The sequence below is a fragment of the Grammomys surdaster genome, unplaced genomic scaffold, assembly GCF_004785775.1.
Source record: "Grammomys surdaster isolate TR1022 unplaced genomic scaffold, NIH_TR_1.0 125947, whole genome shotgun sequence".
Taxonomy (NCBI): domain Eukaryota; kingdom Metazoa; phylum Chordata; class Mammalia; order Rodentia; family Muridae; genus Grammomys; species Grammomys surdaster.
In genome coordinates this window covers 4,036,774-4,053,850 of record NW_021620769.1, presented here as the reverse complement: position 1 = coordinate 4,053,850, position 17,077 = coordinate 4,036,774, and the positions used below count along the sequence as shown (strand labels likewise).

The 17,077-nt window shown below is 38.6% G+C and overlaps 1 protein-coding gene across 3 annotated transcripts in view; it reads right to left on the bottom strand.

Annotated features, from left to right (window-relative positions):
• The window catches only part of Inpp4b (inositol polyphosphate-4-phosphatase type II B), a 701,452-nt gene that overhangs the window by 203,190 nt on the left and 481,185 nt on the right, over positions 1-17,077 (bottom strand). For all 3 annotated transcript variants that reach the window (XM_028753430.1, XM_028753429.1, XM_028753432.1), the window contains one exon: positions 2,104-2,215. In XM_028753430.1, coding sequence (XP_028609263.1) covers positions 2,104-2,215 — 112 coding nt within the window. The remainder of the gene's footprint in view (positions 1-2,103; positions 2,216-17,077) is intronic.

Sequence of the window (17,077 nt, the reverse complement as noted above, 5' to 3'; positions counted from 1 at the left end):
ACAGAGGGACAGACTCAATTCCCTTACTTTACATGATGTTATAGCAATGAACTGGTGTCTAGGGCTGGGCGAGCTGTTGGGATAAAAAACAGAAGTGTCCTAGGACAGACTGCTAAGACATCATTGATTTGTACTATCCAGTAATGGTCTGTGTAAAGGGATGGGTGTGGTGAGATAACAGTCAGTAAAGAGAAATCCAGCGACAGACAGATTGAGCATAGCAGCTCAGCTTTGAAATGCCAAGTGATGCTCCGACAGCTGGGATCCTGGTGAATGGCTGCAAGTCCAGGCAGGCCTGTCAGTCTACTTCAGAATGTGGTGACTAGTTTAGAATTCTAGTTGTTCTTTGTCCATGTTCACACAAGAACGTGCATAGCAGTGGCAAAGATGAGCTTTATGTGGCACGCTCCAGGAACACACCTGGAACGGAAAGACTAAACTCCAGGCCTAAGGTCTCAAATGCCAAAGCCCAAAGGATCGACTGCAGAATCGTGTCATGGCCTGACATTCACAAACAGCCTTGGGTAATCTACAGTGTGCGACAATATTCTCTGAGGATGGGAGGAGAGCACAGTTTGTGGAAAGAGGAAATGTCTTAGTCTACTCAGAGAAAGCAAAACATTTTTGAAAAGCAGTCCTCAGTATTTTTTAAATAAATAAATATAATGTTTTCTAATTGTTAGGTAAACATCATCTCTAAGTAGACATTTCTCAAGGCTCAATCATCAAGCATATTCTGTGATGGCTAATCTTGTTTATCACCTTGGATACAAATGGAATCATCTGCTGGGCATTCCTGAGAGGGTGTTTCTCAGTCAGATGTAGGAAGACCTATCCTGAATGTGGGCTGTACCTTCTGATGGCAACCCAGCAAAAAGGACACAGAAGAAGAAACTTGTTTTGTTTTGTTTGTGCCTGCTTGCCGTCACTCTTTCATCTGTCCCGTTGTTGTGTCATTTCTTCCCTGATGTTAGAAACAACTTGTTTAGAATGCTAAAGTTAGTAAAGACCAAGAGCTCCTCAGGAATTGTCCAGGCCTTTGGTACCAGATGAGATGTCAGAGCCTCAAGGACTGATCAACTATTGAATTGTCAGCCTCTTCAGTGTGAGGCAGCTATTGTTGGCCTACCTGGACCATACCACACACACACACACACACACACACACACAATCTATCAGTTTCAAATATTCCTTTACAGAAGAACCCTGACTAATACGCATCCTACATTTTTATATTAAGAAGTAATAAGTCACAGCAGGTTTTGTTTCTTAAAAATATTCATTTATAACAACATATAAGTTATATTATGGAAAAATATTTTGTTATTAAAATTATTACATAAAAATTATTTCCTATAAAACTCCTGGAAATTTTTAAAGCCCAAACTATGTACCCAATTGTTATAGCACTTGTAAGAAAAAGATTTAGGCTGATATTTATATTGTTTGTTGTTACTGCTTGTTACTATAACTGAAAAGGAAGAAGAAACAGAAGGGAGTATTGAGACATCTCTTGGGCTTTGGTTTCAAACACACTGTTTACTTTCTTCACTATATTGCTGTCGTTGAACTTCCTTCAGACCTGTGTGTCTGTTTTATTTCTGCTCCCCCCTGCATTGTGTGTGTGTGTGTACATGTGTGTGTGTACAATTCATAAAATATAAAGTTCTTGTTAAATATGCTTCCCTTCATATAAAATTAAAATTGCATCTCTTCCCAAAGATGTCTTTGGGAATAAAGAGGTAGCTACTCTTGGCAGTCACCCTCCCAGAATACTCCCTGCTTCTCATGCAGGGTAATTATGGCAGAATGTAACAATGATCAGTACTTTTCTTCCAACTGAGAAGAGATGATATCAACATGGGAGCTGGCACAGAAGAGAAAGGTGTTTCTGAATGGCACGGAGCTTCACACAGCTCTGAGTAAATGGGCATTCCGGTTTTGAGAGGAAATGCACAAACTGTCCTTCAATTCCAGGGACGATTTCTCATTTAGCTTTTGAATAATAAGATTTCAAATCCCACAGGGTGTTGGCAATACAGGCGTCTGGCAAAGCTCATCATTTCTAATTTAATCTGTGCAACGAGCTGACTGCAATCCTACCTTTTGTCCCGGCACATCTGTTGTAATGTGGTCTGTGTCTCCATCCTCAATCTCCCCCATCCTCACGAGGCTGACTTCTATGGTGCCGACCACTTTGCCACCATCTGAGGTTCTGCAAACAAAAAGTCAATGAAATACTAAGGTAAGTGTTACCTCTTTTATAACCCATCCAGAACACATTACCTTCTGAAAACCATGGATTGTTACTTCCTTTAAACAGAGCTGCTCAATGCACAGGAAATCATGCTGCTAGCATTACACCATCTTCATGAGTTCATGAGGTAGGACCACAGACTGGACCTCTTGGAAGGCTCTCAGGAGCACCCTCAGAGAATAACACAATGCAAGAACTAAAAACCCTACACTGTAGAATAAACTGTGTTATAAATATAAATGTCTACATTGGCATAAACCGTCTCCCCTCTATCCGAACCACATGAGATAAAGCTTATGTCCATCACAGCAGTGTTGCCAAGTAAAACAGAAAAGAATTATCTATGTATCTTGGTAAAGCTGGGCCATGGATCCAAAATTGGACTATGATTCTATTCTTTAATATTTGTTCCTCTTAGGAGAGAAAGTAAAGATTGTGTACCAGCAAACTAAGTGAAGGTGCATGAAGTAGACGCAACAAATGTGCTCAGCCGAGCATCTCGCTGTTTAGACAAAGGTGTGAATCTACAGCAAAATTGACTTATCCAGGAACCAAGTCGCAGCTCTAGGCTTTCATCTCCTCACATTTATTAGTCATTGAATGACTCATCCAGACTTAATGATGATGCTGATTTTATCACTAAGATTATCATCATCACAATCTTCCTCCAGCAAAAGCTACGATTGACAAGTAGAAAGCAAGCTAAAGATAAACTCAACAAACCATCATTCTTAATGATTCTCTAGTTTCTTTTCTTAGGCGAAAAAGATCTGTAGAATGAATGGCTCTATTAAACCACGTAAATGTCAACACCATGATAGTTGCCCTCTTGCCTTACGAAAACAGGGTTGTGAGATTCCAGAGATCTGAGGTGTTACAGTTTTCCTTTGGAGCCCTGCTGCCTCACCATCTTCAGTTAGACACCAGTTATCTTGGCTACTGTGTCCTATCCTGAAATTTGTTTAATTTTAATCTGAGCATTGATGTTGTACGTAATTTAACCAGCACCTTGTGAATATGACTGTGTTGTTATAAGAGGTGTCAGAAAAAGAAATAAGAAAATTAACATAGTTCATTAAAATGCTAATTAAAGAATGACTAAATTAAGCAAAAAGGACGCCCAATTATGTTACTAGATCATGGTGGGTTTTCTTCTAGTAAAATAAAATGCAGCAATTAAAATGTACCTAAAGAAACTCAAATGGAAAAGTTCTGGTGGTATTTGTACAACTAATCACATCGTAATACAATAAGCGTTTTTCCCATACAAAATTATGATTTATTGTTAAGTAGTATGCTAAATGTCTTACTGAGATATGAAATAAATGCTTCTTATTATTTTAAAACCAATAGGAATTAAAATAACAACTTCAGTTTCAAAATCAAATATAAAAGAATTCACAGTGTATGTGTGTTTGTATGTGCATGTGTGTGTATGTGAGTGTATAAGTGTGGGTGTGTGAAGTATGATCTGTGATAGTGTAGAAAACAATGTTAATTCTAATTCTGAGAAAGTTTTAAATAGTTCACTTCATTATTTTCTGTTTAAATATATCAAAACATGGTGTTCCAAGTCATAAAATGGCATATCTCTGAATAATTCTTCAATACCTGTAGTTAAAGGTTTGATCATTATTTGTATAGGTACTACCAATCACTGTTTCCTTGAGAGGTATAGATAATTTCCCCTAAAATTGATTACCCATCACACAGATACCTTTTAATTCTTAAGGACAATTATTTGAATACTTTTGGCTCGAGTGCACTGAGCTAGTGTAATTTTAAGAAATGCATGCCTGTGTGTAACACTCTGAATTTTCTCACTTAACTAGCACACACACATTACATCTGAAGACAAACCTCCTGATTAATGGTCCACTCTCTTCCAGGGCTAAATAACAAAAGGATTTATGGCGCAATGGGTACACATATGTACTTGAGGACTGAGTTGGGAAGGTCATGGGAAGCTTTGCTTTCCTCAGTTGTGACTCAATCCTGTAGCCTGGATTCTGAGATGATGGATGGAAGGTGTCAGCCCTCTGTCTGACGAAGGTGGCTACTTCTTCTCCACTTCAACCTGCTGGAAGCAGCTGTAGAGCAGCGGGCATAAACCGAGGCTCCATTGCTATTAGTGCACACCGCATTTAATCTAGTTCTCCCCGGAATGTTACTGAAATGGATAGCAAGACTATGGAAAAAGCTGATGCTATCTCGTGGCATCTTCAAGAGTATTTGAATGCTCACAGCTCAGACAGAAGCTGAGTTCTGCTGTGAACTTTAAAATCCTAATGGTGGAGAACAAATGAGTCACTTTTGCAATCTAAGAGAAATGTCTCTAAAAGCGAAGGTAGATTAGTAGTGCACAAGGTGTGTGTGGGTGTGTGTATGTGCCTGTGTGCACGTGTGGGCGTGTGTGCATGTGTGGATACTTGTACATTTCTGAACTACTGATCTTTTGTTTCCTTTGAAAAACATCTGTCTACTTGCTCAATGACTTGCCTGCATTTTGTGTCTTCTATTTTATCCCCTATTACAGTGGTTTTTAACCTTCCTAATGCTGTGACCCTTTAATGCAGTTTCTAATGCTGTGGTGACCCTCAGTCATAAAATTTTCATTGCTACTTCATAACTATAATTTTGATGCTATTATGAATCATAATGAATATATCTGTGTGTCCAGATGGTCTTAGGCCACCCCTCTGAAAGGACCATTCAACCTCCAAAGGGGTTGTGACCCACAGGTTGAGCACCACTGCCCTGTAGACTTCCTTTAGGCACTGAGTGGAATAAAAGTAAGGCTCTTGCTGAGACTACTGATACTGCAGAATTCTACTTTGAATTCTCTCTCCAATCACTTTACATAGGCAGCTGTTTGACGTTTTCAGAAGTGCACATTCTCTCCTGAGATTGGTAGCACACAGAGGTGAACCTATAAACTACAGAACTGAATTCATGGCAGCCCAAAGCTGGATCAGCCCTTTAACTGAGTGAAAATGTAAAGTGCATTTTGGGTTCTACAACAGTTTCTCACCCAGAGCATCACCATCAACACCCTCTTAGTTGGCTACAGTTCATGTACCTAAAGATTGTTACAAAACAAACAACAACAAAAATCAAAGAAACAAGATCTTCTTAAAGATTTAAAAATATATGGATTGTGTTGTTGGTTTTGTTATTGTTGTTTTTCAAACTGAGAATCAAACCCAAATTTTCCTTTATTTCAACACAGTATTCTTAATACCATTACACAATGCCTTCCAGAAACATTAGAAATATTTGGTCAGTACAGCAACATCCAACCTCACATGTGATGTTTAGCTATGCTTTCAGCTTATTGTAATCAGATGGAAAAGGTTTAGTAACTGCAGCTTAGTAGTCATCAGCATGGAAGCCCTATTAGATTCTAACTTTTGAAAAATGTGTCATTATCTCAACAGCAATGCATTAGAGAGTTTGGACTAGGAACCAAGAAACTCCACTTCTACTCTCAGCTGAGCTATGGATTAGCTCCTCGGCTTGAGGCATTCTTGGGACCTTCTCTGAGTCCAGTTTAATTTACTGAGAAGGAGAGATCAACTGCTACTGAACAGAAAAGAGAAGCCACTCTAACCCTGTACTCTGATCACTTGGGTGGCTCCTTCATACACATCAGTGGCCAATATGTTGATATATTTGTGAGAAAACTCTCAGTCATGATACAGTCTTTCTCCAAAATACATCATCTGCCTACCCATCTACACTTATCCCAAAACAACCCAAATGCCTGACAGACTTGGGCAGTAACTGGACAAATGTGGTTGATCCTAGCAAAGAGGTAACCCTTGTACATCCTAGAAGCTCATGTGGCAATACAAGGAGGCGGGAGTATTGAATACCCTGTGCACATGAAAAGGTAAAATCAAAATCAAGCCTTTTATGCACCGCACTGATGACTCTTTACAACCAAGAAAAGCACAAGAGAGGAAACAAGGGGAAAGTTCACATCCCCTGCAATACCCGCACCACAATATCAAGTTCCCTTTCCATTATTGAAGGGACTCAAATATTTAACTGTGATGAGGTGAGGGAAAGAATGGGATTTCAGCAACACAAAATCTATACACCCTTCCTACCTAGGGTTTCAGAGACATGGAGTACAACAGCAATGGAGACTCTTAAAAAGAAATGCAAATAAATAAAATAACCAATAAAAAAAGTTTGACTTTAAAATACTCCCACCCCCTAATGCTTCCTAATGAAATATTCAATCTCAGAGGCTGAAACATACATCTGGTTTTAGAAGACAGAAGGAAATGTAAAACAGTCTTTAATGACATGCATTCTCTGAGTTTCTGCACTAACTATTTTGTCATCCTTTAACAGATCAAAAAGAAAAAGAAGAAAAAAACACTCTTGAAGATGTTAAACATCAAAATGTAAATAATTTCTCTCTTCTAGAAATGCCACTGCAATGCAAACTAACAAATGTCTCTGTAAACATCCAGGGGAAAGCCGTCATTAGCACTGTCAGACTCTGTGAATATCAAGCAGTTCCGGTGTCACACACAGGGATTTGCAGCTGCGAGACATGCTTCGCATCTAAGCCATCTAGACATGTAGCTAGGAAATGAAAAATCTCATCCAGACAAGAAAATAAACAAAGTCCATATGTAGCAGACATGGCGTGTCTTCCTGGTTCATATAATTAGACTGCTAGATTAACCCGGGTCATATAGAAGTAAGAACTCCATATAGGAAGATAGCTGAAGAAACCTGTGTTCTCTATGATAGACATGAATATTCATTACCACAGAAGTCTTCCAAGCAAGTAGTTAAGGAAGATCCGGAAGGTCTAGGTGGTTTACCCTACACACTCTATTGTGTCATCTCTGGGGACTGAATTTGAATCAACTAGAGTAACAGTGATGTTAATGGAGCACTGTAAACTGCAGGTGGAATTGCAGGTGTAGGCGACATGGGAGGACTACTTTACTACCACACACTAAGGGAGCTACAGTGTCTGTGCAGAAAGCATGGTCAGCTACAGTATTTGAGGACTTTAAGAGTAAATAGCACCAGGAGTATGAAAGCAGAAAGTCAAAATCTCAAATATCAGCAAACCAGTATCTATGAGCTTCCATTTTCCCTTCTGATTTTCCTTGACTTAGACAAACACAGCCCTGGTCTCAGAGATTATCCTTAGTGTAGACAGAGTCCAGACCTCTGATGTTAGCTCAGGATACAGGATTTAGGGCTCCTGATACTTCAAAATGAATGAAAATCTCTTTTCTCTCTTCACTCTCCTGTGCTTTGGCCCACGTAATCTTGCTATCACAGTGGTAAGTAGTAGCAGCAATGAAAGCAGATGAAATGGGGCTGCTCTAAAACTCACATATCCCATAAACCATGAGAAGAGGCCTGTTCTAGGGGAAGATGTGACCTCCACCGTGTAGGATGATCTGCTGCACATCTCCTGCATCGCTCTTCTCTTGCCATGTGGCCCTCAGAAAGAGGGTGGAATTCTACCATAAAACGTGGGCAAATTATAATGATGGAGAACCAGAAAGGAGAAGCTGTGGGACACAGAGAAGTGCCAGAAAGGTCATGGAAAAGAAAAAAAAACCTCTTAATGTTGTGAACGGGCTCCAAACCTTACTCCAGGCTAGGAGTCTGAGGTAGGAAAAAGGACCACAGATGCTGAGAAGTAAGTCAGGAGTCAGATAATATGGAGGGTCTCAATGTAGTTGGATGACAAGTATGAGGGTTAAAGGCAAAGGACACATATTTTGGAGAATAGGAGAGAGTCCAGGCTGTCTTCAGACAAAAGCCTGGAACACAAATAGCCACACAAAAAAATGGAAAGCACAGTTTTGCTTATAAGTGGTTCAAAATAAATAAACTTAAACATAACTCTTTCAAAAATATATAAAAAGGATTTATTCATCAAACCTATTAATACTAATGATATGCATCAAAAAAGTCTAGACAAGTAGACACACTTTAATAAATTATTGGAAGACAGAGTGTTAGTAAACCTCTTCTCTACTCAAGGTGATTAATACAGTCTGGATGATAGGAACCAAAATCCATGGGCAAAGATTTGGAGACTTCCTTGAGCTGGTTTCTGAAGTTCAAGGAAAGGCAAAGGAAACAGAACAGGAAGAACAACTTTGAGAAAGAAGACAAGTAAGAGTTGCTTTAACTGACTGCTACTAGAAACTCATCGAAACCACACAGCTATGAGGACAACTCTGATACATTAGTAAAAGCTAAATAAAGGAGGAGACAGGTAACATGCCTAATTGGTTTCTGAAAAAGTTATGAGCAAGGCAGTGGAGAAAAAGGCTTTTCAGTAAATGGTGCTGAGACAATTAGATTTTTACTTGTAATAAAAACAAAATTCTGCTTGAACATCACAACTTTACTAAAAGATAGTAGTTCATGGAACTAAAACTTAGAAAAATGATGCAAGGGAGATTGTGAACCAGAAGAGGTGACATGAAGTTCATGCCTATGGAGAGAGAAAGGTATCAGGGAAGCTAATTATAGTACAGGCAGCATATGGAAAGTGTAGATAAGAGAATGGCAAATTCAGTGCTAGCCTGGGCTAAATATAATAAAGCTATCTCAAAGCAATGGGGAGAGGGGGTGGGAAATGTTGATGAAGAGGGAGAGAAAGAATGAAAGATGAAGAAATATCCAAAAATAAGGACTTCATTGAAATTGACATTATGTCTTTTGACAACATTGTTATAAGAGTAAAACTAGGACAAGCGTTTGGCTAGGAGATAGATTCAAATATAGCCTGTGTGAAAAGAACTTGAACTTAAAGTAGAGAAAAAGCTCTCCAGATTCTGTAGCAATGAAATAAGAGAACAGCCTAAAGGATCAAAAAGAGGGTGTACAGATGGCAAAAGGCACGTGAGAACATGATCTACAGCCAGGGAAGGTATGCCTTGATGAAAACCAAAATTACTGTAATGTGCTATTTCACCAGCTTTGTCAACCAGGAAGGATGCACACTAGCTGGCATCCTCACACAATGTTGTATGGAAACATAAAGCCAAACACTTCTCAGGTGATCTAGAAGCACAAATCCTAAATAATTATCCTAGAGAAATAAAAACCTGCGATCACTTTAAAAAGTGCACACAATACACTTATCAGCCTCATTCATAATCATAAGACAATGAAAACACCTTACATATCATTTGATATGAATTATTGAACTACCTGTGGTATATCTATACCATGAAATATTATTTGTCAAGAAAAGAAGCATGATAGATACCAAAACTTATATGGATTGTAGGTATTATGCTGAATGAACGAAGCTGATCTCTAAGGTTTAGATACTATTACATAGCAAATGGGCAACTTCTATCTTAACATTAAACATCTACTAGAGGGAGCAATGGAGCCTTTGGTGACAGAGAATGCTTTGGATGGTAATCCAGTGAAGGGCCAGATCTACACTCTGATTCTGATGCTCTCATGAGAATGTAGTTGTGTTTATAGTTTACAGAAATGTAAAAAAGAAATACTTTTACTCTATTAGTCCATGAAGTTGAATAAATGAGAAAGAAGACTGTCCTCTCTGATAATAAATTAACAAGCAAAACAATTTCTTTTGAGAATATAAAAAAGCTCATCTTAAAGAGAATTTCGCTTCCATTTCAACCAAATTTAATTTTTAATATTTCATTGTAATGCCAGATCAAAGTATATATCTTATATTATGCACTATCCTGTAAAGTAGCTAAAAATATTAGAGATTATCCATATATCTATATATCTATGTATCTCTCTCTCTCTCTCTGGGAAAAGACTACAAGAATACTTGGAAGCAGGTCATCAAACATGACAGAAAATTGCTCATTCAAAGATATACAATGAATTTACACCACCAGTGATCTGGGGTTTACTCCAAAAAGCATTCATTTAGACAGTATAGAAAAGAAACTATTGCTAGGTTTTTGCTTTGTTTTATTACATTTTCATGTTTGGATTATTTATTTTAGTAGGGGAACTAATGGATGGAGACGAGGGATACATACAGGGGAAGAGGCTATTGAAAGAGGAAGCAAGTGGTATCAAGAGCAGGACTGGACAGGGTTAGTACAGAAGTAGCCATGAAACTTGAGTAAGTGTAGACTTTTCTAAAAGAAAACTATTGTGGCTGTTGAAATGACTTCCTGGGTAAAGGTTGTTGTCACTCTGTCTGATAACTGAGTTTGATTACCAGAGTCCACAGAGTGGAGGGGTAGGCTCCATTCCTGTGTGGTATCTTCTGAGAGTTGTGACGTGCACATGCCCACATTGACAGACAGACAGACAGGCAGGCAGGCAGACAGACAGACAGACAGACAGGCAGGCAGGCATGCACACGTGCAAGCATACACACACACACACACACACACACACACACAAACAAACAACTAGGTAAGTATAAAAATCTAAATATTTACAAGAAAAGAATGTATATATCTTTAAGGCAAGGACAAATTATTATGGCAGCTAGGCAGAGTTTTTGTACTTTCTACAGAAACTATTTTATGTGAATGGCCTTCAAACGTTATAATGTTAATCAAAATGCATTTAGATACTAAAAACGTATATGGCAATCATGGACCACTGGGGCACTCCATTATTAAAGACTGATGACAAAACAGTATTTAATATTAAGATTTTGAAGTACATATTTTTAATCAGACAATTTTTTTAGTGCCTTTGAGTTTTGTGTTGGCTTTTAATAGTAGGAAGGAGTACAAGACGTTTCTCCAAGAATGCCAGAACCAAAAGGTCAGAATTACGGTGTGAGAACATGATTTTAAAGTATAATGTATTTCAAACCTGTACAGTCAGAAATTCAATGAGTTTTAAATTATGGGAGGCATGCACTCTGAAATGGAACAACTCTCATGACCTACATTCTCACACTTAATTGCTTCTGGGTTTGTTTCTAATTCTTCTTTGACTCACTAATCAAATCTTCCAGTTTTCCAAGTGACATTTTCTTTACTCGTCTCTAATTTAGCAACATCTTCCACCAATAATTTTTTGAAATCCATAGAAATTCTATAGAAATATAAAACTGTAAGATTAATAGAAAATAGTCATTACTTTAAAAACACTTGTTAATCACAATATTAATCACTTCCAGTCACAGAAAGAGAACATGGGAAAGGACAAAAGTCCCCATTTTTATGAAAACTCCCATATCAATTCTAGAAACATACAAGCTATCTGTCAAATGGGCAAGTCCTTGGAGGAAGGGAATTAGTGCAGAAACATAAAGGAATGCTGTGTCGAGGCTGTCACTTTATAATCAGAGGCAGGTAAAGATCTCAAATGACATTTGAACAAGCACCAAAAAGAAGAGAATGAGTTGTACATCTCCCTGAAGTAAGAGCATTCCAGGAAGCATACAGGTCAAAGGCCTTGAAATGAATCTGTGCTCTCATGTGCTAAAAACAGCAGAAATGCCTGGTAGCTAGAAAAAAGGAGCAAGAGAGCTGTCATACTTTTATGTCTATTTCTGTGATTAAATATTCTGAAGAAAAGTAACACAGGGGAGAGATGGTCTTTTGACTAATAGTTCCGAGTTATATTCCATCTTTACAAGGAAGTCAAAAAGTCAAAGTCAGGACCTTTCAGAGAGCCATATCACATCCACAGTCAAATATGGAGAGAGATGAACACACCAAACACCCTCCTTATTTCCCTTTCTTCTCTCTCTTTCTCTTTCTTCTTTCTTTCTTGTTCTCTTTCTTTCTTTCTTTCTTTCTTTCTTTCTTTCTTTCTTTCTTTCTTTCTTTTTCTTTCTTCCTATCTTTCTAGTTAGGACCTAGCCTAGGGAATGGTGCTACCAAGAATGGCTGGGACTTTCCATATCAATATCAAGTCAGCCCGAACAGACCAGCTCACAGGCCAATATGATCTAAATAACTCTTCATTAAGACTTTTCCTATGTGATATCTGGTTGGGTCCAGTTGACAGCTAAGTTAACCAGTTCAAGAGACACATGTGAATTTTATAATACAACCCAGATAATTCTCACAGACTTAGTAACTCAAAACAGCACTCCAATTTCATAGGTTCTATGGATGAGAAATCATCAAAGTCCTTGAATCAGGGCCTAACCAAGTCAAAGTCAAGATGTAGCCTGGGTAGTGCATCCTCATTCTTTCATGAAGGCTAGAGGGAAGAACGTGATTTTTATGAGCGTTGGCAAATTTTCTCTTGTGGCTATGTGACCACTTCATGTCAAGCTATTGAAGTGATGCTCAGCTCTTTATTGTCCACTCTCAAGTTAGAGCCATAAGACCCTCTAAGTTCCAACATAGAAGTTTGCTTTCTTGGAGCTAACAGTAGGCTTGCCATATCCAGTTAGCTATGACAGTAACTTATTATATAGTACTTTGATGACTACTGTGTACAAGAGGCTAACCTACTACTAGAGGATGAGATCTAAACTAGTGCACACAATGTTTTTCCTATCGTTTTCCCAGGTTATACCCACACTGAAGGGGAAGGTGTTGTGAAAAACATTTGGAACTCACTTAGCTTCCTGTCTTTCACTAGCAAACGTGAATGAAAGAACTCATGTTCTAGGACTTTGCAGGCTATGGTAGGAACTTTTATTTTTCTTCTAGTAGAATCATCAACAGAACATTTTGAACTGAGGTAAATTTTTGAAGTGAGAACATGAGTTACAAGTGCAGAGATGATGGATAGCTGGGAAAGTGGAGCAGCATGAAGACAAGTGAGAGAGATAAGGCTAGGTTAGAGGTGAGGCAGATTAGAGCCTTGTTTAATTTGAAGACATGACTTATAAGATATCTGATTTATATGATGAAAATAAATAAAAAATAGAATGCTTTGAGATGGGGAAGCTGTGTCAAACAATACTCGTGGAGAAAGGTAGGCACTACACAGGAAGGGGGTCAATTTTCAGTAATTTAGATTATGACATCTATTTGGACTTCACTTATCCATAGATGGATGATTGACTTCTTAGTAAGGAAGATTGGAAGATAAGTTGGTCAATATATTGTGGAAAACTGTTCGATTCTGCTTTCCATTAAAACAGAAACCAGATAAATCTGCTCAGAAAAAGAAAGGGACAGATAATAAGGAATTTTTATTGATACCAATATCAGAATATAAACCTAAGGATTGGTGGAATTACTTAGTGGTTAGATGCACATATACTTTGCATAAGGCCTTGTACTTTTCTTCTAGCACAAACAAAGAATAATCAAGGCTATTGAAAGTATTGGAGCCATTGAAAAAGAGAAAGACTGAAAAAAATGAAAACAGAAGAACTCCACCACCAAACTATGGTGTAAGAGATATCAACATCTAGAGAATAGACCAATGAGAATCAACCCAGAAGAATAAAGGTGAAAAAAGTCTTTGGTGGCAGAACATAGGGAAAAGCCAGGGATTGCAGATATCAAGACAAGAATATGTTTGAAGGAGTGGGCAACTGACCCACTGTGTAGGCAAATTCTAGTGTAAGGGGCAATGGGAATTGTCCACAGGATTTAACAACATGAGGCCACTGAGGATCGTGGAACATGCTGCTCAGGAAGTATCAGGGATGAAGGCTTATGGTAGGGTGTTTAAAAAGATGATCTCACCAGATGAAATGGTCCTGCTGGAAGAAGAGCAGGGAGCTGGAGCATGAGTTAGAGAGACATGGGGAATGTTGAATGACATGGTTTTACCGTGATAGACAACTGGCAGATATTAGTTAGTAGCTAATCCCTGGAGCAAGGTTCCCAGATGAGACAAAAAGCTTGCTAAAACAGGAGTGGTTTTCAAGAGACAGAGGTAATCTTCACAGAAAGACAAGAATAATAATTTCTAGTGCTTGGTAAATACACTGTGGGAAAATGCCAAATTCTCAGTGAAACAGAAACCAGATAAATTACCCGAGAAACAGAAAGATGTGAGAAAGTTTCAAGATTTGAGGAATGATGTGGCAGAAAGCAGTAGCCCAAATAGTGAGAGAATGAATTAAACAAGGGGTAAATGCTAGCACTATGTTGTTATTGAATGTACTTAAGCAATTAGGGTACATGCTCCCAGCCTGGGAACATGGAAGTCAGATGGCTTACTCTACTGAGTTACAGAAATGCATTTGCAAGGTGAGCTATACAGTGGTTTTAGTTAGACGTACTTTTATCAAAAATAGTAGCTTATTGTTTTAACTAAATGGTTAATTGTGTTATATTTTGCTGAATAGAAAACGGGAGTTTTGGGAGTTGAGTATGACGGATGGTTTTTAGGGGATGGACCAGGAAATCTTAGTTGAGCAAAAGCAGAGGATTTTTGGGGAGTGCTATCAAAGACAAGGATGCACAGTAGAAGTAGTGACTCAAGAGTCATAGAGGTACTACATGGAATGTTCTAGAGAGATTCAAAGCAGTATGATCAAAGTAGAAACCCTGGAGAGAGATGAGATTAACATCATTTGTCGGGTAGCTAGAAAGGGACATGAAGGCTAACTGGGTGGCTGATATGGGAATAGAAAAGCCCTAAGAGCTCAATGATTTGTAAAGATCACTGACTTGGCTATTGCATGCAAAAGACAGAGATCATGTGGAGATGACACTGTGTCAACAGTTAAAAGTCTCACAAGATGGAGGGTGACATATGAAGTTCACCTTAGACATGGGAAAGACTCAGATGGTTGGACCCCAATGGCCTCTGTCTAGAGGTTTCAGAAGATACAGATCTTAAACAAAGAATAAAAAGGGTCAAAACAAAGGTGATTGAGGAGAGCTGGCAGGGGTTTGAGAGTGGACCTTAGATACCAGAATTCACTTGGAAAGCAGAAACTAGCAGGACAGAATCAGAACGCAAAAGGTAAAGGACAGATTATGTCCATGAAGGTGACGGATGACAAAGGGCATCCAGGAGTGCCACATGCTAAGTAAAAATAAAGACAACAACTTTAGTCAAAGTGTGCTAGGGCAAGCAGTTGTGGTAATGGAGAGATTCTATAAGAACTACAAGACCCTATCTAACAAGTTAATTAGGACTCTGACTGGTTCTGCCATACTGTCGGGACTCTGCTCTGATAGACAATAGACCATGTGGTAAATATTCTGGAAGTCAAATGTGGTTGGTTTCCATAGGTAAAACAGTGTAAATAGAGCCATAAAGATTTTTTACAGATTTCTGATATTTTTGTGGAGGAAACAGGAATATTGTTTTTATCTGTTCTAAATGTGGGGACCAGCAATTATTAATCAGTTATTTTCTACCAGTTTTCTATAGAGCACCCAAGAAAACATCCCTTCCTCTCTCTGTTTTTCCACTTCAAAGTGTTATTTCAGATTTCTGGCTATAGCAAGAAGCATCTTTTAGTCAATGAAAGATCCTTGCACAGTCCTAAGGACTCATATAAAGAAAAAGTTTGGCTTTTTTCTAGACTGAAGTGCAAATAGGAAGAAGAGATATATGATCAAAAGCCATAGTAGTAAATTTTACAATTAAAAAAAGGTTGTTATATTTTGTGCACATTTCTGGTAACTAGAAGAGATGTATTCCTAGTTAAAAAAAAAAAAAAGATTCACTCATCTTAGTTAACCCTGGATGTAGCCTCCTTTCCTGTTATTACTAGACAAGCTTTTAGGCCATTTGAATACCAGTGTGACAGAGATGAGGGAGGCCTATAGTCCAGGCACACTTTCCAGTTCATCCTGTGGAAACCGATTTATTGGAGGTACCAACAGGTATCTAAGGCTAGATTGTTTATGGGAAATGGCTGCGGCTTGGTTTTGTTCTCGACCACCTGCTCTAGTGCTCTGAGGAACTCTTCCTTCTGCTATACTAATTGATCTTTTCTCTGAGCAAGCCACATTTGGGACGAATTCATCTCTCCTTATTCCCTTCCTTGGGTTTTTCTCATAGACTATATTGTCTACATAGCAGCGGGGGCTCCCTTATGTGTCTCCTCTGTGCTGGGTTATACTGCTTTTCTCCTCTGTGCTGGGTTATACTGCTTTTCTCCTCTGTGCTGGGTTATACTGCTTTTCTCCTCTGTGCTGGGTTATACTCCTTTTTATGTGTAGACAAAATGTTTTCTTCTAAGCATCTCATCTTCTCCCCTTAGAGTACACACATTATCTGCAATGTTCTGATCCATGGTGTGCTCCCAAATTACTTCTACAGTGAGTTCTTTGCTTCTCAAATATGACCAGGGAACCATTCATTACCAAGAAAGATAGGCAAACTTCCTCCTATAACTCCCTTCAGAGACTGTTAAATACTTTATTTCCAGAATATTTCCAGCAAGAAGTTTATATGAAAAGCATCTTCATAGTCTTTGAAGGGAGTTCACAGGCATGAGCTGCACAGATTGTAAGGCTCAGTGCGTGTACTGATCAGTCCTCAATGTCAACTTGTCTGGATTTAGAATCTCCATAGAAAAGTACCTTCTGTCTGCCTAAGGGGAAAAAAAGATTTAAATTGGCGGGAAAGACGACTGTGCAGATGCAGGACATCATCTCAAGGTATGGGGTCAGGAACCGAATAAAACAAAGGAAGCAAACTGGGTATCAGCCTTGATCTTCCTCTGCTTCCTGACTACGGACACATGAAGACCTGCATCACAGTCTTCTGTCATGCCACCCTTAGTATGATGGTCTATAATCTCAAATTGTCAATCAAAATAAATTCTTTCCTAAGCTTCTTTGTCAGCTATTTGATCACAGCACCAAAACAATAGCAACAAAAACAAAACCCTTCTTTATGTAGCCATGAGCAGTGTATGGTCACAAACTGTGGTTCTATCTACAGATTTGTGTCCATTTTCATCTGGATGAC